The following is a 20931-nucleotide window of genomic DNA, read 5'->3' as shown; positions in this document are numbered from 1 at the left end:
AGCAGGTCTGCAGGTGTCTTTCTTTCTCTCCCCCCTCTGTCTTCCCCTCCTTTCTCCATTTCTCTCTGTCCTAACAACAACAACATCAGTAACAACAACAATAATAATTACAACAACAATAAAAAACAAGGGTAACAAAGGGAAAATAAAGTTTAAAAAATTTTTTAAAAAAGGAAGAAAATAAAGCGAGGCTTGGAAAACCCTGCATTAAGCAGAGTATATTGCCAGGGAGATAATATAATGATGATACAAATGACTTTCAGGTCTGAGGCTCAGGGGTCCAAGGTTCAATCTTAACACCACCATAACTCAGGAGTCAGCACTGTATTGGCTAAAATAAGACAAAAACAAAACAAAACAAACCAGAATAGAAAAAAGGGGGTGGAGGAAACAGATGGGGCAAAATCAGGGCTGAAGGCTGCCACAGCTAACAGAGAAAGGTCTAGACTTGGCCCCGGGGGCTCAGGCACAAGAGAGCGCATTGTTAACATTTTAAAGAAGAGTTTGTTACATTCTTTCTCATATATTACCATATTTTCTAAATTATGTTAATGATTTGACAACCAATTTTTAGGAAGAGACTGTAACACAGCTTTCTGAGTTCACACCGAGAGTAAGAAGCACACCAAATTTGGCAACACTAAAAATGAGTTGGTAGGGCTCATCTTAGCAGCCAGGAAATGGGGTTTTTTAAACTTTAGTGTGTGAGTCTTAGTTGGATCCTGATCCTGAAACAGACTGAAAAGAAAAATCAGGAGACAACTGGAAATTTGAAGATGACTGCATGGTAGTTGATGACACAAAGAATTCATTAAAGTGCAATAATAGTGATGTTTTCATAGTTGTGCTTTAAAAATCATTTCACTGTAGACAAGCATAGCTCAATATTAACAAATGAAATATGAAAGAACCCAAGGTCTGTGATGGTGTGTGTGACTTCCATGGAGAGCCCTGTCACTGAAGATGCCTGCTGGTGACATGGGTTCCTTTTGCTTCTCTGAAAATTTTGCTTATCTCTGGAAATTTCTATCATTAAAAGCTCAGAGAAGGGCTAGGTGTCAGTGCATGGGTTGAGCACATGTTACCATGCACAAGGACTTTGGTTCTAGTCTCCAGTCCCCACCTGCAGGGGGGATGTTTCACAAGTAGTGAAGCCCTACGGCAGGTATCTCTCACTCTCCCTTTCTATCTCCCTCTTCCTTCTCAGTTTCTCTCTGTCTCTATCCAATAAATTAATGGATGGATGGGGATGGATGGATGAATTAGATTAAAAGAAGAAGAAGAAGAAAAAAGAAGAAGAAGAAGAAGCAGGAGGAGGAGGAGAAGGAGAAGGAGAAGAAGAAGGAGAAGAAGAGGAAGAAGGAGTGAGGTTATTTGCAAGCTTCTTGTGAGAACCTGATGAATGGTGGGTGTGCCTGGGCAGGGAGGAGTCCATTGGCCAGCCATGATCCTGAGGTGAGACTAAGAACAGGGCTGCCATGACAGCCTGTGGAGAGGCCTAGTGTCCCAAGACTCATACTGAGGAGCTTCAATAGCATGGAAGGGAATTGTCCCCAGGGCAAAGGGAGAGAAGCAGGCCCAGGAAGGAGCCTTGTGGTGTGGTGGGGTAGGAGTGAGCTTGGTCACCTCTTCTGAGGCCTGGTTCAGAACATGCACGCTTCACAAAGCACTCCCTACCATCAGCTTCCTTCCCTCAGCCCCCACTTCTCTCAGCAACAGTGAGGAAGAGCTTGGTGTGATCACAGCTTTGGATTTGCCTTAAAACATAGTTCTATAAAATAAAATTAATAAAAAAGAAAAAGGAAAGGGTGGGGGAGACAGCATAATGGTTATGCAAACAGACTTTCATGCCTGAGGCTCCTAAGTCCCAGGTTCAATCCCCCACATGACCATAAGCCAAAGCAGAGCAGTGCTCTGGTGTTTGTGTGTGTGTGTCTCTCTCTCTGCATCTCTCTCAAAAATAAAATTAATAATAATTAAAAAACATAGTTATAATAATCTGTAGAGTTCTTGGAAAAGAAGAAAATTTTATAGATCAGGCCAGCAACTTTCTATATAGGACAGTAACTCTTTGAGTCTTTGCAGACCACCTGTGATTTCTGTTAGAACAATTCAGCTCCACCTTGTAGCATGAATGTAGCCAAGATGATATGTGAACAAACAGACACAGCTGTGTTCTAATATACCTTTTTTAACCAAGACACTTGACGGGCTAGACCTGCCTCTGGTATATGGAGTACTGATCCTTTACTAAATGGATACCAGTAACCTTGCCAAACCAGTCTTCCATAAGGATGGAAACCAATAAAAACAGATGTGAGCATGTGGGAAAGATCAAAGGATAGAGAAGGGTATGTCCACATCAGCAATTTGGGAAGTCCAGATGTCATCGGCTACAGTGACCACCTAATCTAAGATGTGACTGTCCTGTGGAAGGACTGACATAAGGAAGCTGGAAGTGATGGAGACGTGGACTCCGGGCCATGGTGTTAGACATGGTGTCATGAGTGAGGACATTGTGAGAAATTGAGGGAGTGGCTATTAAAGATGATAGCATGTCAAATCCCAGACTTGTCCAGGGCTCAACCCCAGGGCCTCTCACATGGTTAACTATCTCTTGACCTCAGAGAACATTAACTCAGGTACCATTGGGAATAATTTGTAAGTTTTATCTTGTTTCAGCCACATAAAGGCTCAATGAAATATGAGTGTTTTTCTCATTGTGATAGTCAGGCTAGGCTAGGCTAGTTTGTGATTATGAACAACAATGGGATACCCAGCAGCTGATTTCTTCATACAATGACAGATGCAGATTTACACACCCTCACAAGTTGTAACTATTTATGTGTATGATCTTAAGAGTTCCGAAGCCAAAGAAGAAGAGAATGGAAGAGGTCCCCCTCTTCCTTATCCGTCTCAGTCTAGAAAGTTCTTAACATTCTTACGTCTCCTAAGAGCTTGAGCCCAAGGCAACTTCAAGGGAAGCTGGGATATGAAGAGGATACTTGGATGTACTATGAGTACTGTCCCAGCAATATAGCCTAATATAAGAGACAGAACTGGAGCACCAAGAAGTAAAGTTGTGTGCCCTTAGACGCAGGCTCACAAGTAGCTAAAGCAGGGTTTAGACCCAGGCAGCTTCACTCCTGAGTCCCTGCTGTTAAGAGCTTGACTGACTGCTCTGTTCTGTTGCCTCTGTGTCAACTGGTGCTTAGTGATGTCAGCATGAAGACTGGTAGAAAGCTGGCTATGTGAAACTAACTCAAAGAGGTTACTTATTTATTTATTTTGCCTCTAGGGTTATCATTGGAGCTTGATGCCAGCACTACAAACTCACTATTCCAGGAGGCCATTTTGCCTCCTTTTTTTTTTTTTTTTTGATAGGACAGAGAGAAATTGAGAGGGGAGAGGAAGATAGAAAAAGGAGGAGAAAGTCACCAGCAGACCTGCTTCACTGCTTGTGAAGTGACCCCCCTGCAGGTGGGGAGCCAAGGGCTCAAACCAGAATCCTTGCATAGGTCTTGCACTTTGTACACATTTCCTGTGTAAAATGCAGCTCCTCTGAACATCTTGTATATGTTAGCATGTATTGCCTCAAATAATCCCACCTGCCATCCTGGGCTCTATTTTAGTGTTCTCAGCAAGATAGCTCCTACCAAGCCCAGCTGCCGGTGTCATTATGTTGTCAGATCACAGCTGGGAGGTTGGGCTGGCTTGTCACGGTGGCTGCCGATGGCTTATCACATAAACAGTGACCCTTCGCCTGAAGGCCCCCCTGTAATTTAACATATTCTTCACTCTGTCCATTTCTTCTCAATTACCCATTTCTTTCCCGTGAACTTTAAGAATAACCTCATTTTGGGGAGTTGGGCGGTAGCGCAGCAGGTTGTGGCGCAAAGTGCAAGGACCGTTGTAAGGATCCCGGTTCGAGCCCTGGCTCCCCACCTGCAGGGGAGTCGCTTCACAGGCGGTGAAACAGGTCTGCAGGTGTCTATCTTTCTCTCCCCCTCTCTGTCTTCCCCTCCTCTCTCCATTTCTCTCTGTCCTATCCAACAACGACATCAGTAATAACTTCTTCTTCTAGCGTTTGCCCTTCTTCCGTAGCCAGTCAACAGCATCAGGTTGAGCCTGATGTAAAGTTTCGAGACCTCCTTTGAATCTGGAGAGGTGGCAGTCGTTGACTATGTGGGTCATAGTCTGTCTGTAGCCGCAGGGGCAGTTCGGGTCGTCTCTGGCTCCCCAGCGATGGAACATAGCTGCGCACCGGCCATGGCCTGTTCGATAGCGATTGAGGAGGGCCCAATCATAACGTGCTAGGTCAAAGCCGGGTTGACGCTTGCAGGGGTCTGTGATGAGGTGTTTGTTCTTTACCTCAGCTGACTGCCAGCTCTGTTTCCAAGAGAATGGAACAGAGAAGTTCAGTGTAGGCGTAGGGGACCAGATTGGGTGACGAGACGTCAAGCGTTGAACAGGGTGGGCGAAGATATCCTCGTATATTGGCAGGTCCGTTCGAGCGTAGACGTGGGAAATGAACTTAGATGATGCCGCATCCCGACGAATATCTGGCGGGGCGATGTTGCTAAGGACTGGCAGCCATGGAACCGGGGTGGAACGGATGGTTCCAGAAATTATCCTCATGGAGGAATTTAATTTGGAATCGACCAAGTGGACATGGGGGCTACGGAACCATACTGGGGCACAGTATTCTGCAATGGAATAGCATAATGCCAGAGATGATGATCGTAGTGTGGAAGCGCTCGCGCCCCATGAGGAGCTGGCCAGTCTTGGCAATGATGTGATTCCTTGCGCCCACCTTTGCTGCAGTTTTTATGAGATGTTTGTGAAATGACAGAGTGCTATCGAAAGTAACGCCAAGATAGACTGGCTGGGCTTCATGCCGGATTCTCGTATCGCCAAGCTGCACATTAAGCTCACGCGAGGCCGAGGCATGGTGTAGATGGAAAACAGATGATACCGTTTTAGCAGTGCTAGGAATTAGTCGCCATTTTTTACAGTAATCAGATATCAGAGACATGTCTTTCGTGTTTCCTCGAGGATGTCGAACTTTGATGCCTGAGTTGCACAGCAGATGTCATCGGCGTAGATGAACTTCCTTGAAGAAGTTTCTGGGAGGTCATTGATGTAAATATTAAATAGCGTAGGAGCCAGAACAGAGCCCTGGGGGAGGCCACTTAATAATTTAATACAACTTAATAAATTGTTAAAAAATAATACAACTTAATAAATTGTTGTAATAACTACAACAATAAAACAATGAGGACAACAAAAGGGAATAAATAAATAAATATAAACGAGGACAACAAAAGGGAATAAATAAATATAAAAAAGAATAACCTCATTTTTATTTAACCATTTATTGGCAGCCCTAAAAATATTTCTTTTAGGGGGTCCAGGAGATGGCTAAGTAGTAGAGCACGTGCCTTCCATGCAGGAGACCCTGAGTTCTGTCATCTGCACCACATAAAAACAAGAGAGGCAAAACTAAATATAGACCACCATAAAGACGGCAGAGCAGTGCTCTAGTCTCTCTGTCTCGTTTCCTCCCTCCCTTGGCCTCTCTCTCCTTTATCTCTTTCTTTGTCTCTCATAATAAAACAACCTTGAGATTTCTCTTTTCTTCTAAATGTGAAGCCTTAATGGTATAAAGCTTGAGCTGAGAGCAGCCACCTAAACAGATGGTACAAAAGGCCCGTGAAGCTGTCATGTTGGCAGAAAGTGTTTTATACCCAAACTGAGAGGAAAACAAGTGTCACTGTGCTATCTGATTGTGCTGAGGTGAGCAATGGAGCTTCTCTGAAAAGGCAGAGAGCAGAGATCTCCACAGAGCTGAGACATGGCCAGCCCCTAGTCTCTGCAGCGTAGCTTTGAGCCTCTCTCTTTGGCCCCACCATGAGCCTCCTCCACCTTTTTAGTCAAAGGAGCAACAAAAATGCTGCTTTTTGGATTCAGTCAGTTTTGAGTTAGGTTTGTGATACTTGGAAATGAAATATTCCTGGTGGACATGTTCTTTTATTAATGAGAGAGAATCAAAGCATCATTCTAGGATGTACAGTGTGGGCGTCAGAGTTGGAATCTCAGACTTCAAAGTCCTACGCTGTACCTCTGCACCACTTCTCTGGCCACTGGTCTTTTCTTTTACATCATCAGGACCCCGCTAGCTCCAGTGTAGTGTTCTCTCCAGTCAGCTCTCTGGATTCTGCAGAATCAACAACCCTCTAACAACACAGACTTAGCAGTGCCAGAGCTCAGACATGGAGCCCAGCTCATTCTCTCTACTGTTGAGTTACTTCCCTGATCCCACTGTTCTTTTACAAGGAAGTGAGAGGCAGAGAGAAAGGGAGAGCACCGTTCCACCACCAGTTTTGTCTCTGCTTCTCTTGTGCGGTGCCATGGTACATGGGCCCTCACACAATCAAAACACCTCATTTCTCCCTTCTGTGTATATGCTGATTCTGTGTCAGTCTTGGCTCTGCTCAGTTCTGGCTTATAGGGTTGCAGGAATTGAACTTGGGACTTCAGAGCCTCAGGCATGAGAGTCTGTTTGCATAACCATTCTGCTATCTACTCCCACTTCTCTTTATTTTGGGACCCATGGTGAAGCAGAGACCCTGTCCCTCAATGTCCTGGATGAAGGAGAAGAGCAAAGGCCCATCACATCCTGGCCAGTAGTCTCCTGCTTACATTTCACTGGCCAGTGCCAGCCTCATGGTCAAGCTCAATGTCAGTACTATTGGGAAGTTGACATGGGAGAAATGTTAGGGACTAACGATCTGATTGGAGGGGAAAGAGCAGTAATTGTGACCCATAATGCAGCCTGTATGTACTGTATTTGCCCTTTCAAGCCTGCTGAGGGTGTCTTTCCCTGCCTTCCTTCCTGTGGATCAAGTTGCATTATGTTTCCTATTGCCTCTGCCCATTTCAAAATCCAACACATTCCCTTTTGTGGGTTACAGGTCTGACTCAAGCAGCCAATCAGGGGCAGTGGAATTATTTGCTATCATATTAAGAACAGGAAAAGGTTTGTTTTTTGTTTGTTTGTTTGTTGTTGTTTCCAGTTAATCAAAAGGAAATGCCCTGAGAGTTGGTCAGATTCATTTGCAAAAATAAATCATTAAATAGGCACATGGAACAAAAGCACACTGCTGCCTATCTGGTCCTTTGTCCCCTGGGGGAAGGCTCATGAAAGCCATCATTAAAGCTGAGCCCTTCAATGAAACAAAGATTGTGTTTAAAAAGAGAAAAGAAAAGGTTGCTTTGGGTGAAATGTCTTTTCAGTAAGTTCTTCCCTTGCACTGAAAGGGAAGAAAGAAAGAAAACTGCATTATTTTCATGGTGGTGGAAGGTATCTTATGACCCCAAACCAAGGTGAAAGCCAAAGTGTCACCATGCCATTTGAGGATACACACCCACTGTGGGATGGTCTCTTTGAGCCAAAGTGAATAGTGGGGCTGAAAAAGCTTGCGTCTTCAAAATGACCCTGGAAAAGACATGCATTCACTGCAGTTGAAGCAGCTGGAGTGGCTGTAGCTCTCCCTGGAGGGTTGGCGTGTGGGTGGCCCTTTCTCGGGGTGCACAGCTGTGCCTCCTTCCCTGTTGCCTTGGACTTCGGGTGACACTTGGAGAAGAGAGTCAGGGAGCCTCTGAGGCAGCGTGACCCATGTATCTGAGTTCCACCCTCAGCTCCTGTCCACCGTCACTTGGTATATTAGCTTCTGAAGGCTGCCTAATAATTGACCACAAAACCAGTGGCTTAACCCAACACAAGCTTGTTTGCTCAGTGTCCAGGGGTGAGAAAGCCAAGCTTAGTTTCACAGACACAACTCAAAGTGTTGCTACTGTAGACCTGCTTCAGCGCTTGTGAAGCCCCCCCACCCCCCCCCACCCCCCCACCCCCCCACCCCCCCCCCCCCGCTACAGGTGGGGAGCAGGGGCACAAACCTGGGTCGCTGTGCATGGGAATATGTGCTCTTAACCAGGTGTGCCACCTGGCCCTTACCCTTACCCTTAATCTTAAGACTGTCCTGTTGACTGCTTCAGTAAGATGAAGCATTGTAATAGAAAGACTGGACATGAAACAAAACACCCACATTTAATCTCAGTTCTGCCACTGTCAGATTCTAACATTAGAGAATATTTTCGGCCCAGGAGCTCACTCATCCAGTAGAGGACACACCTTACAGTGCACAAAGACTCGGCTTTAAGCCCTGGCACCGCCCGCATGGGAGCACCATGGGGGGCAGCAAGGGAGGCGCTATGGATGGTAGAATGGCGCTGTGGTGTGTCTGTCTCTCTTTACAGAAAAAAAAAAAGAACAGCCTGGGAGATGGTACAGTGACTAGACCTTTAAGGATGTCGATATGGGGCTGAGCGGTGGCACACAGGTTGAGTACACACATTACCAGGATGTGGGTTTGCACCCCCTCGGGTCTACAGGTGATTCTTTCTCCCTCTCTACTTCCCCCTTCCCTATCATTTATCTGTTCTATCAAATAAAAATAGGAAAAGCGAGAGAAAACAGTTCTGTTTACTTTGAGTAAACAGTTGAGTGTTTACTTTGTTCCCAGGAATTTCTGGGTGCCATAGGTTGAGCAGAGAACAAAAGAAAGTCTTGATCACTTTGGGGCTTTGTTTTTTTCTTTCTTTCTTTCTTTTTTACCAGAGTGCTGCTCAGCTCTGGTTTATGGTGGTGTGTGGGGGTGGGGGGGAGTTGAACCTGGGACTTTGGAGCTTTGGAGCCTCAGGCATGAGAGTCTCTCTGCATAACCCTCATGCTGTCTACTCCATGGATTTATTTACACTGTAGTGAGAAATCAGAGACTAGTCAAACTGACACATAAATACTTTACAGAATGTGAAAAACCGGGTGCTTTGGGAGAGGTAGGGTGGAGTGAGAGGACACAGGACAAGTGCAAGGACCTGGTCGTGTGTCTGTAGAGAAGCCAGGGACACCTGGATGACGAGCACAATGGCCAGCCTTACACACATCAGAGGGAAGGGTGTTGGGCAGAGAAACAGCCACTCCAAAGGAACAACCTTGGCAGTGGGGCAAATGGTGGGGAGAGCAGCTTTTAGAAATGGAGCCCAGTGAGGCTGCACCCTGCCTAGGGCTAGAGGGGCTCAGGATGCCGTGGGGGAAAAAGTTTGGCTTTTTCCTTTTTCTTCTGAGGGTGATAGAACAGTGTGGGAGGATTTTGAGCAGAAGAGCAAGGTAATCCAAGGTATCTTTTTGAAAAGATCTCTCTGTTTTTTTATGAGAGAGAAACCAGCGCCCCGCTCAGCTCTGGCATATGCAGTGCCAGAGATTGAACTTAGGACCTCATGTGTATAATTCCTTCCTTCCTTTTCTTCTGTTTCCTCTTCCTTCCTATATAGATTTATTTACTTGTATTTTTAAAAAGATTTTTTAAATATTTATTCTCTTTTTTGTTGCACTTGTTTTTTTTTATTGTTGTAGTTGTTGTTGTTATTGATATCGTCATTGTTAGATAGGACAGAGAGAAATGGAGAGAGGAGGGGAAGACAGAGAGGAGGAGAGAAAGATAGACACCTGCAGACCTGCTTCACCGCTTGTGAAGTGACTCCCCTGCAGGTGGGGAGCTGGGGGCTCAAACTTGGATCCTTAAGCTGGTCCTTGTGCTTTGCGCGACCTGCGCTTAACCTGCTTCGCTACTGCTTGACTCCCATTTACTTGTATTTTTAAGAGGAAGAGAGAGACCAGATCACCACTGTGTTTTAACATATGTAGTTCCAGAAATTGAACATGGGGAGTCTCTTCAAGTCCTGTGCCCTACCACTGAGCTATCTGCCCAGCCCTGACCTCTCTTATAAAATATCAACTCAAATAGTAAGGCAGGGAGAGCAGTGAGCAGGGCGCCCCAGGCAGATGACAGCAGCTTGGAGGGGAAGAGAGAGCATGCTGGGGTTATTTCTCCAGGTTGAAACCAAGAAGACTTGCTAATTGATTGGATGCATGGGGTGAGAGATTAAGTCAAGGATGACTCAGAGTTTGCAACTGACTGAATGGGAGCCTTTTACTAAATCAAAGTGGGGGAAATCTGAGCTCTGTTCTGAAATTTTAACAGACTTACTGAAGAATCACAGCTCACTGGGAATAAAAATATGAAGCTTCCCCCCCTCAGTAATTGTACCACAGTATTATATTATTAGCTCTTCTCTATCAGAAACAGCCCTTCAATCACTTTTTAGCTGAATTCTGTAACTTCCTGATCACTCTGTTTTTAGTGGACTCATTTCATGGTTGGGATCCATCTTGCTTGTTTTTTTTTTTTTTTTTTTTTCAGTTTTATTTTAAAACTCTTCAGCCTCATCATGCATATAAAAGTCAAAGTCATCTCATCTGGCCCTCTCTCCCCCAGAGCTGTACGTAATTCAGTGTGCCTGAACATGAAGTGGGGGAATGACCCCTCTATTTTCACTGGTGCCAGCTGAAATATAGCCTCTGTTTTGACTGTGAATTTGGGCAATAGTCCTCTGTAACAGCTGTCAAACCTTGACTTCGTCACTGATAGCAGTGAGGTGTTTCACCTCACATTACCAGTTACCCTGTACACTTGTCATGCCTTTCCCGTCACAGTAATTGACTTGTCGTCAATGCTTATTGACGCATCCTAGAAGCACTTATATTATGTCATCAGCTGACGCTGAATATCTTGATAGCTATGCTTCAACATAACTGGTTTGCATTGAAATCATATATTTTACCTCTCTGTTTTTAATTTCTTTTTTGTTTTGTTTTTTTAAATGCCACCAGTGTTATTGCTGGAGCTCGGTGCCAGCGCTACAAAATCAGTGCTCATGACAACCCTTTCCCCACTTTCTTTTTTTTTCTTTTATTCTTTTCTTTTCCCTTTTCTCTGATTTGTTTGATAGGACAGAGATAAGTTGAGAGGGAAAGGGGACATGACGCCCTGCTTCACTGCTCATGGTGAAGTGACTCCCCCACTGCAGGTGGGCAGTAATGACTTGAACCTGAGTCCTTGTACTTGGTAACGTGTGCGCTCATCTGCCTACGCCACTGCCCAGCCCCCTACCTCTTTGTTTTGAAAAACATTATTCTAAGGACTCCAGTCTGCCAAAATGGAAAGGGAGACTTGAGACACAGAGCAAGTTAAGATATGAAAGAAGTCTGGAATGGGTGGGAAGGCTCCTTTTCTTCTGATGAAGAGAGATACACTACTCTTCCCTCAGACCCACCCCCTACCTGGTTCACCCTTAAGAGCAGGAAGAGGGAGAGCGGGGAGGAGGCAGGCCTCCTTAGGATTTTCCTTAAGTCACTTTGGAGAAACACTTGATCTGTTACAAAGAGATTGGATAACACTGCCTTCTGGGCATGCTTTTAAAAATACACCTAGGATCCAGGAGGTAGCTCACCTGGCAGAACACACATTACTATTGTAGGAGGCCCTGGGTTCAAGCTCTGGGCACAACACGAGCACTGTGGACAGTGCCAGACGGGAGACTCCACGGACTACAGAGAGATACTATGGTCTTCCCTCTCCCTCGTCTCACTCCTTCCACCCCTTTTCTTTTTTTCTTTCGTTTTTTTTTTTTTTTTTTTTTTTTTTTCTGGTTAATAGTGGGCTGCAAGATGTAGGCTTCCAGGGTATATTTCCACACTGCCCCCACCACCAAAGTTCTATTGTCCCACCCTCCCACCTCCCATAGTTCTCACACGTTTTGCTTTGGTTTTGCAAGTTCATGTATTTCAGCTCTCTAGATGCCACATGTGAGTGAAACCATCCAGTAGTTGTCTTTTATCTCTTTATTTCTTTTACTAGGCATAATCGTCTCTAGTTCTGTGTATTTTGTCCCAAAGGACATACTATTGTCTTTTTGATAGCAGAGTAGTATTCCTTGGAGTATATATCCCATAACTTCTTTGACCAGTCATCTGTTGATGGGCATTTTGACTGCTTCCTCCCATTGGCTATTGTGAGTAATGCAGCTTTGAACATAGGGGTGCCTGTGTCCCTTCCAGTTAGTGATTGTGTGTCTTTTGGATACATGCTGAAGAATGGTATTGGCCAGGTCATAATGTGGTGTCTCTTTTCTCTGTGTGTCTGCTTTTCCTCTCTCCTTTTTTATCTCTTTCTCTTTCTCCCTCTCCCTCTCCCTCTTTCACTCTCAGAGAAATAATGAGTAAAATATTGGGCCCTGGAAGCTGCTCACTGAGGCTCAGGGCTTAAGACTGAGTAAAAAACACAGTAATATCTCAGTTCTGAATTTTTTTTTTTTTAATATGTGTTGTTCTACACATGTGCAAAGATAGCACTCTTGAGTGCCTTCCTCAGGCCAATTTTTGTTGTTGTTGTTTTTCCTCCACGGTTATTGCTGGGGCTCGATGACTGCACTACATATCCACTGCTCCTGGAGGCCGTTTTTTCCCTTTTGTTGCCCTTGTTGTTTTATCAGTATTGTTGTTACTATTATTGTTGTCCTTGTTGGATAGGACAGAGAGAAATTGAGAGAGGAGAGGAGACAGAGAGGGGGAGAGAAAGGCATCTGCAGACCTGCTTCACCACTTGTGAAGCGACTCCCCTGCAGGTGGGGAGCCCAGGGGCTTGAACCGGGATCCTTATGCCAGTCCTTGCACTTTGTGCCACCAGTGCTTAACCCACTGCGCTACCGCCCTGCCCCCGTTGTTGTTCTTTTTTAATTTTAGAGAGGAGAGAGAAGAGGCAGGACATTATTGCTTCACCAGCCACAGAACTCTCTCTACTGTCCTTGGTGTTCCCACATGGTGCTGGGGCTCAAACCATGGTAAGGTACACACACTCTACCTGGTGGGCTCTCCTGTGGCCCTGAATTTTAAGTTGGTTCTTTCTGCAGCCCACAAGTGAAGAACAGTCTTCCTGTGCACTGTTTACTGAACACTGTCAGCTGGACCGTTTGCAGCTTGCAATGAGGGGGTTTGGTAAAATGGAGCCCGACTCTGTGTTTAACTGGGAGAGTGATTCAGCTGACTGCTGAGGTAATGACTGCTTGTTGCTCTCCAGGGTGGAGTTGGTGAGGGGGCGAGAGCTGGCTCACAGCCTGATAGCCTGATCTCTAGCTGCTAGCAGGCTGCTGTGGAGCTGTGTGGCCAGCCCTCCCCGGCTCTTCTCACATCACAGATGTCTGGAATTGAAAGAATCTCATGAGATTCCATCCTAATGGCAAGTCACCATATGTCTGGGAGCTGCATTCCAGATAAGCTCTATTGTACTTCTTCCAAATATCCAAAGTTCGCTGCTCAAGATGGTGCTTTCCCCAACACAGAATGTTTGGGAAACTGACGAAAGCTGAGGATGGAGCCTGGGTGACCTCACGTGCTGGGTAAGATGGACAGACTTCAGCGAACACTGGCCATTGAATTGGCTTCATGAGTGACAGTTGACTTAGGACACCTGTCATTTTGTTAAGAGCTTGCATTAGGATGTGCACTCACATTCCCGGAGGCACAACTTCATCTTTTATCTGATGAAAAATGAGTATAATTTAGATTCTAGGACTTTATGTTCAGTATGAAACGAGCTCTCCCTCCCCCTCCCACCACACACACATACACTTTTTTTTTTCTTTTGTGATTTGTTTTTAAGAGAGAAAGCCCAGAGACCTGCTCAGCCCTGGCATGTGATGATGTCAGGAACTGAACCTAGCCCTTTAAAAGGCACACAGGTCTTTTGCTATGACACACTGAGATCTCTCCTCAGCCTCCCCTTTCTATGTGTTGCTGGAATGAACCCAGGGCCTCATGTATGCGTGGTATTGCTGCACTTTATTTTTGAGAGAGAAACAGGAAGAGAGAGGAGAGACCCCATAACACTGCACCACCTTCTGTGGGGCACCCTCTACTGCTCCCTGTGTTGCCAGAGCTGGGACCCAGGACTTCATGCATAACAAGTCATGTGTTCTACTCATTGAGCTATTATTCCTCACTGCCTTAAGCTAGCATTTCTCCCTCGGTCTTGTGTTTAAATGTTATTTTGGATGCTGCATTTTAGATCTGAACAGAATCAATAAAGCCTGACTTCTCAGATCCTCTTAAGCACTTTGTTAGCATGTGATATCTTCTTTGTTATCTTCTTTAAGTTCTGCAAATCTTCTGCTTAGCATCTAAAAAAGATAAAGAGAAACCTGGGAAATAACCCCTAAAGCTTGGAACTTGCATGCTTGAAGTTTCTGTTCCAGCCCTGGTACTGAATGTACTGGTGTGGTGTTCTGGCGTCTCTCTCTCTCGACTTTCTCTAACTCGTATGAAATAAAATAAATTTAAAAAGTAATGACTGGGAGTCAGGCGGTAGCACAGCGGGTTAAGCACAGGTGGCACAAAGCACAAGGACTGGCGTAAGGATCCCAGTTCGAGCTCCCGGCTCCCCACGTGCAGGGGAATCGCTTCACAGGTAGTGAAGCAGGTCTGCAGGTGTCTATCTTTCTCTCCCCCTCTCGGTCTTCCCCTCCTCTCTCCATTTCTCTGTCCTACCCAACAACGACAACATCAATAACAACAATAATAACTACAACAAAAAAGGGCATCAAAAGGGGATAAATAAATATTTTTAAATAAATAAATAATAAGTAAGGTGGCACACCTGGTTGAGCACATAAGTTGCAGTGTGCAATGACCTGGGTTCAAGCTCCCAGTCCCCACCTGCAGGGAGGAAGCTTTGCGAGTGGTGAAGCAGTGCTGCAGGTGTCTCTATCATCCCCTCCTCTCTCAATTTCTGGCTGTCTCTATTCAATAAATAAGTAAAGGTAATAAAAAAATTTTTAAATAAGTAAAAGGAGGGAAAGAGTTATATGAGTCTGTGTTCATATATACATACAATCAGAAAAACAAGTCCTTGTTCTCAGAATGTTAAAATCCGTTCTTGTCATCCACATGCTTAATTTCCACTTGAGAAAAAGAGAAAAGGACTTAACAAGTGAGTATTACTGATAAGAGTTCTTCGGGAAACATACTCCACAGTCCTGTTTTACTAGCCAGAACTCACAGAACTGCCTGCTCTGGGGATGTCCAGTTTAAGACCTCCACGGGCCTCAGCTGTGTCCTTTGATTGACAGACTTATCTCTGCTTCCCTCCCTCATTTTCCCATGATGAGAGGTCGTGTCCACTCAAATCTCTTATTTTTATTTGACCTAATGCCAATTGCACTGATTCCAAAAGCAAGAAGAAAGCCTGGCATAGCTTCTGTCCCATCACACTGGCCTGCTGAAATGATTGATCATCCAGGAACTGCTCTCCCAGAATTAAGCTCTTTTTGTCAGGGCTGATTTACACTGGCTTTCTCAGAAGCGTTCTTGTTTTAGGAACTAGACAGCACCCCATTATTTAGCCCTGAAAGCAGCGGTGTCACTAAAGGTGGCCTCGTATTACTGCTTAAGACTTATTAGGAATCTCATTGTGCTTTCCCGAGATACTATAATGCAAAGAGGTGGGGAGTTTCATTACTTGGTGAAAAACCCTTTGTCTGTCCTGGCCCTGACCTACCATATCTGCAGTCTGTCATGCAGGTGCTAATCCAGAGCCAAAATACTCTTACTCTGAGGATTTCATGACACCAGGAGAGAAAATCACACTAAAGGCAGGGAAATGGCTGCCGAACCAAAAGGCGCTGTCGAATCTTCCCACAGATACAAGTGACAAACTTCACTTTGTTCTGCGCTGCTGACATTGGATTTCCTCCCTGGAGTTTCAGACAAAGCAATCATGACCCACAGTTTAATGAAAAGGGGACGTTCTGCAGCTAAGGTTTTGGCACCCTCCGCTCTGTTTTCTCTTTCAGCCCAAAGACTATGTTGCATCTGTTGAATGCTGGCAGCTGGGAGACGCTGAATCCTTGGTGACCTGAGGACCTGCCCTCTGCTCCTTTGGTCACTCCCTGTGCTTCTTGGGTGGCTGGATTATATCCTACAGAGTTGTAGGATATAATCTGTGGCTTTGACAAATCACTTGTGCTGCTTCAGTTTCTTCCTCTCTCTCTCTCTCTCTCTCTCTCTCACCCCCTTCCTTCCTTCCTTTCTTTTTAGTGATTTATTTATTTTTTATTATTGGATAGAGACAGAAGTTGAGTGGAGAAAGGGAGATAGAGAGAGGGAAAGAGACAGAGAGAGATACCTGCACCCCTGCTTCACCACTCCTGAAGCATTCCCTCTTCAGGTGGGGACCAGGGGCCTGAATTTGTACCCTTTTGCACGTTAACACTGCCTAGCCCCACTGCTTCAGTTTCTTTACTGGGAAAGAAAGCAGCTTATTTCCTCATGTTGTGAGCAGCTATTGAAATAATGTGTTCTGAGTTAGGCACAGTGACTCAGTCCACAGTTATTTGCTGAGGACCCACTATGTGTCAAAAGTTGTCCCAACTGCTGGAGCAAGCACAAGTCCCCCATCTCTGCCCTTGTAGAAGATTACAGTCCAGAAGAGGTCTTAGAAAAAAATGTGATAATCACACAGGTTTCTGTCTCCAAATTAGGCCAAAGACTAGAAAGGAAAATTACACAGAGCTCCACTGGGCTCTGACCTAATCAGAGAACACCTTTCTGTGACACTTAAGGAAGATTAAGAGTGAACAGGAAGAAAGAAGTGTAAGGCCTTCCCTTCTCCAGGGCTAAGGTGCTTCTGAGCACATTAGAAAATGGTGCCCATTCCTAAGGGCAGATATAGTCCTGAAGCTCTGAGCGTGACCTCTGGAGCATACCTGTGCTGGGTTTCAGCATACTCTGGTACAGTCCCCATAACTGTACTCCCCCACATGGCTGGGTATAGGGGGATGGATGGTGGAGGCAAAGGCCCTGAGGTGGAAGGACCAGCTTGGCTGGAGCACAAGGAGCAAGGCTGAGGAAAAGGAGTCCAGAATGATCTCAGCACGTCTCAGCTAGTGTCAATGCCCATGTCTCCCAGATTTCATGCAGGTATGCTTACTGAGTCTCCTGATCAACACTGGGGTCTCAAAAGCTATTGAATTTTCAGTAGTGAAGGAGAATTATCTCAGGTGGGATTTGTAGTTGCCACAAGGTGGGATATGAAGAAATATATATTTATATATGAATGAAGCAAGGGTAGTGGAAAAGGTGACATTTAATGTGGAAAGCAGGGAGTTGGCCCACAGAAAACCTTGGTCTCTGTTCCAACCCTGAAAACCAGATACTGTGGGAAGGAGGGAGGAAACAAACAAGAAAACAGAAGAAAGCAAGTTAAAATGGAAACAGAACATTAGGGAAAACTTTCGATCAATGTTATCACTTTGATGGAGTAGTTATGTCTCCAAAGAAGATGCTCCTCTGCTCAGTTTCTGAGAAAGAACCTTCCAAGCCCAAGACCCAGGACCTGCCACAACTCTGCGTTTTCTCTTCCCAGCTTTGAGTTCTTTGATTCTGGAACAACTTGAAAGAGCACTCATTCATTCAGTCAAGTATGCTGTGTCAGAGTGGCATTTTGTTGGTTGTTGTTTATGCCTGCATTTAGAGGGAGTGAATCCTCAGGCCTTGGGAACTATGCTTTGCTGACTGTTGGTGTTGCAGTCTGTGCCAAACTGGCACCTGTGAGGCTTTGCCCAGTTGAGATGTGGTGTCAGCTAGGCATGGTGAGGGAGGCCTAGGCTCCAGGACTAAGGGCAGGACTCAGGTCCTGACTGGGTCACCTACAAGCTGTGAGTTTGGGCAGCTGAACCACAGTGGAGTTATTGTCAGTTCGAATGGTGACTGTCACTATCAGGGGAGCTCTGGGGTTGGAACACTTGGGCATCGGTCTCCTTCATTTGCAACATGGTTCCTGGGAATTCTGGCCTGGAAGCAGTTTCCATGTGACCCATGTCTTTTCAGAGATTTATCTTTTTGTACTTTATTTGAAAAGTCTTTTTTATTTTTTTTAATGCAGTACCAGGGAACGAACTCAGTGCCTCAAACATGTATGATAGCACCCAACCTTTTCATTGATTACTTGGAGAGGAAGAGAGAAACAGAGAGAGAAGAGAGCCCCCACAGCACTGCACCACCACCCATTGAGCTCCCTTGGCACCACTCACCATGCTCCTAGGTGGTCCCGGGGCTCAAACCCACAGCCTTATGTGTGATAAAGTGCATTCACCAGATGCATCCTGACCCCTATCTGAAAAGTCATAGTTCTTGCTTTTCTGAGGTAGCTGTGCTTTACAAAAACATAAAGAAACAATTAATTTAGATCTAAGAGCATTTATTTATTAAAATATATACTCATTTCACAAGAGAGAGAGGGAGAGAGAGAGAGAGAGAGAGAGAGAGAGAGAGGCTCTGACGTATGTGGTACCAAACATTGAACTGTTGGACCTCACACATCCAAGTCCTGCCCTCTACGAGCAGAGACAGTCACCCAGCTACTGGTGTTGATTTTAAGGTTTGGTGTCAGTGATAAGTCCTGTCATAGAGCACACACCATCAACTCACCTAGCGCCTGCGGTATTTTACTGCCTATGAAGACATAGTACCAAGACATAATGTAAACCGCATTGAGCAATAAAGCCCATCAATCAGAAGTAAATGCCAACATTCTGCTTCTAGGAAGGAGATGGACTACTTAATAATGTTCCTTCAAGAGAAAGTTGGGATAGATCCCACTATTCTGTCTTCATCTTAACACTATATAAAGGCTCCTTCTGCTCTACTTCTTGCTTTATTGTCCACAGGGCTCTATGTCAGTACCACATCTGTTTGCACCTTCAAGATCTGCTTGTCACGTTAGCAAATATAGCCCCTCAAAGGAGAACAGAGGTGATTTCAGATTGTGCTGGGCAAAAACAATGACAACAAAATCTTAGTTTTTAAAATAGAAACCGCTAAGTCAGGCATAAACTTTTTTATCAAAAGTGACATTGTTGCTTTCGAGGAATGGGGATGGTCTTAATCAGAGAGGCCATTATGTTGTCAGAGGCCTTGCTGAAATTGAAGGGTGGAGCCTCATGGGCATATGATCATTTTACTGTTTTTCAGCCCACGACCGCCAATCCCACTGTCCCTCCTGCTGACAGAAGAGGAATCAGCAGTTGCTATTCAGTCCTTCTGGAGAGCCTATCTGGTAAGTCACGTGCATCTGCCATGCATGGGGGCCTTCTGTGTGGTGGGGGGCTCAGGGGAGGGCTTTAGATGAATTTGAAACAGGTTATTACAACTAACAATCGGGACTAAGAAACAGGGCTCTCTAGCAAACAGGTCTCAAAAAGTGACTTAGAAATCTTACTAAAACTTGCTTTGCAATTAACATTAGATGTGCCCTGTAACTTTTCACAATTAGGTTGACTGGCCTGAATTTTGTGAGAAATAGTAACACATACACACAGAGGACAATACATGGTTCATTGTAGAAACAAACAAACAAACACTGAGGTAGGGAGTCGGGTGGTAGCACAGCGGGTTAAGCGCAGGTGGCGCAAAGCCCAAGGACCGGCGGAAGGATTCCGGTTCGAGCCCCCAGCTCCAAACCTGCAGGGGAGTCGCTTCACAGGCGGTGAAGCAGGTCTGCAAGTGTCTTATCTTTCTCTCCTCCTCTCTGTCTTCCCCTCCTCTCTCCATTTCCCTCTGTCCTATCCAACAACAACATCATCAGTAATAACTACATTAATAAAACAAGGGCAACAAAAGGAAATAAATATTAAAAAAAAGACATTTAAAAAAATTACTGAGGTAATCCAGAGAAATCAAATAAAATTGTTGCAATCAGTCATTTATTAGTATTTTTGGTGTAAAACTTTAAAAGTCTTGGTGCATCTAACAGTATCACTACTTATGAAAAATAACCTCTTAAAAATGTCCCTTCAGGGTGCAGGGTAAATAGCATAATAGTTATGCAAACAGACTCTCATGCCCAAGGCTCTAAAGTCCCCCACACCACTGTAAGCCAGAGCTGAACAGTGCTCTGGTAAAAAAAAAAAAAAAAAAATGTACCTTCAAACTTCTCTGTCTTCTCTTTCTCTCTCTCTCTCTCTCTCTCTCTCTCTCTTTTCACCACCAGGGTTATTACTGGGGCTTGGTTCTGGCACTATGAGTCCATCACTCCTGGCGGCCTTTTTTCTCCCTTTCCCTTCTACTTTATAAGACAGCGAGGAATTGAGAAGGGAAGGGAGAGAGACACCTGCAGACCTACTTCACCATTCATGAAGTGCTGTGCTCCCCTCCCCCCGCAGGTGGTGAGTAGGGGCTTGAACCCAGGTCCTTGTGCATGGTAATATATGCTCTTAACCAGGTGCATCACTACCCGACCCCCTCAAACTATTTTCTGCTGATGATTTCCAGTTTACCATCACTGTAAGCAGTGCTGCAATAACCTTCCTTTATAGACATCTTTGCACATCTGTCTGGTTGTTTACATGGGAGGTATTTTTAAGAGTGGAATTCTAGTTCAAAAGGTGAGTTCCTTTCTCAAGTGTCTGATCTGTGTTGTCATATGGCCTGTCAGGAAGGATGTGCTCTTAAAACAATGCCTGCCAGGTACATGTGAGAGTGAGATGTGTGCACATCTCATGCCAAAAAGTATACAAACTTTCCAATTATTTTGTCCAAGTGTACATGCTGGTAAGCTTCCAGGAAAGCACCAGGCTCCCATTCTGAGTAACAGCATGGCTCTAGGCAAGTCTGACTGCCAGTCATCAATGGGATGAATTTAGATTCACCATCAGCCGGGACAGAGGCTGCTCTCCATTGGCTGGTGGCTGGAAACCAGAGCTCTCCATATAGATGTGCTCGCAGAGCTGGTATAGGAGAGAGAGGCTGAGATGAAGGCACTGGCAAACAAGTTACCCAACGGGGGCCAGGTGGTGGTGTACCTGCTTGAGTGCACATGCTATAATGCACAAGTACCCAGGTTCAAGCACCTGGTCCCCACCTGCAGGGGGAAAGCTTCATGAGTGGTGAAGCTGGTCTGCAAGTGTCTCTCTGTCTCT

General features: G+C 45.1%; 1 protein-coding gene across 4 annotated transcripts in view; it reads left to right on the top strand.

The window, feature by feature from the left end:
• The window catches only part of IQCK (IQ motif containing K), a 131758-nt gene that overhangs the window by 39502 nt on the left and 71325 nt on the right, over nt 1-20931 (top strand). For all 4 annotated transcript variants that reach the window (XM_060172882.1, XM_060172885.1, XM_060172881.1 and 1 more), the window contains one exon: nt 18986-19070. In XM_060172882.1, the coding sequence (XP_060028865.1) occupies nt 18986-19070 (85 nt within the window). The remainder of the gene's footprint in view (nt 1-18985; nt 19071-20931) is intronic.

This window comes from Erinaceus europaeus, chromosome 15 (genome assembly GCF_950295315.1).
Source record: "Erinaceus europaeus chromosome 15, mEriEur2.1, whole genome shotgun sequence".
NCBI lineage: Eukaryota > Metazoa > Chordata > Mammalia > Eulipotyphla > Erinaceidae > Erinaceus > Erinaceus europaeus.
Note: the sequence above shows the minus strand (reverse complement) of the source record. Positions and strands in the feature narration are given on the sequence as shown.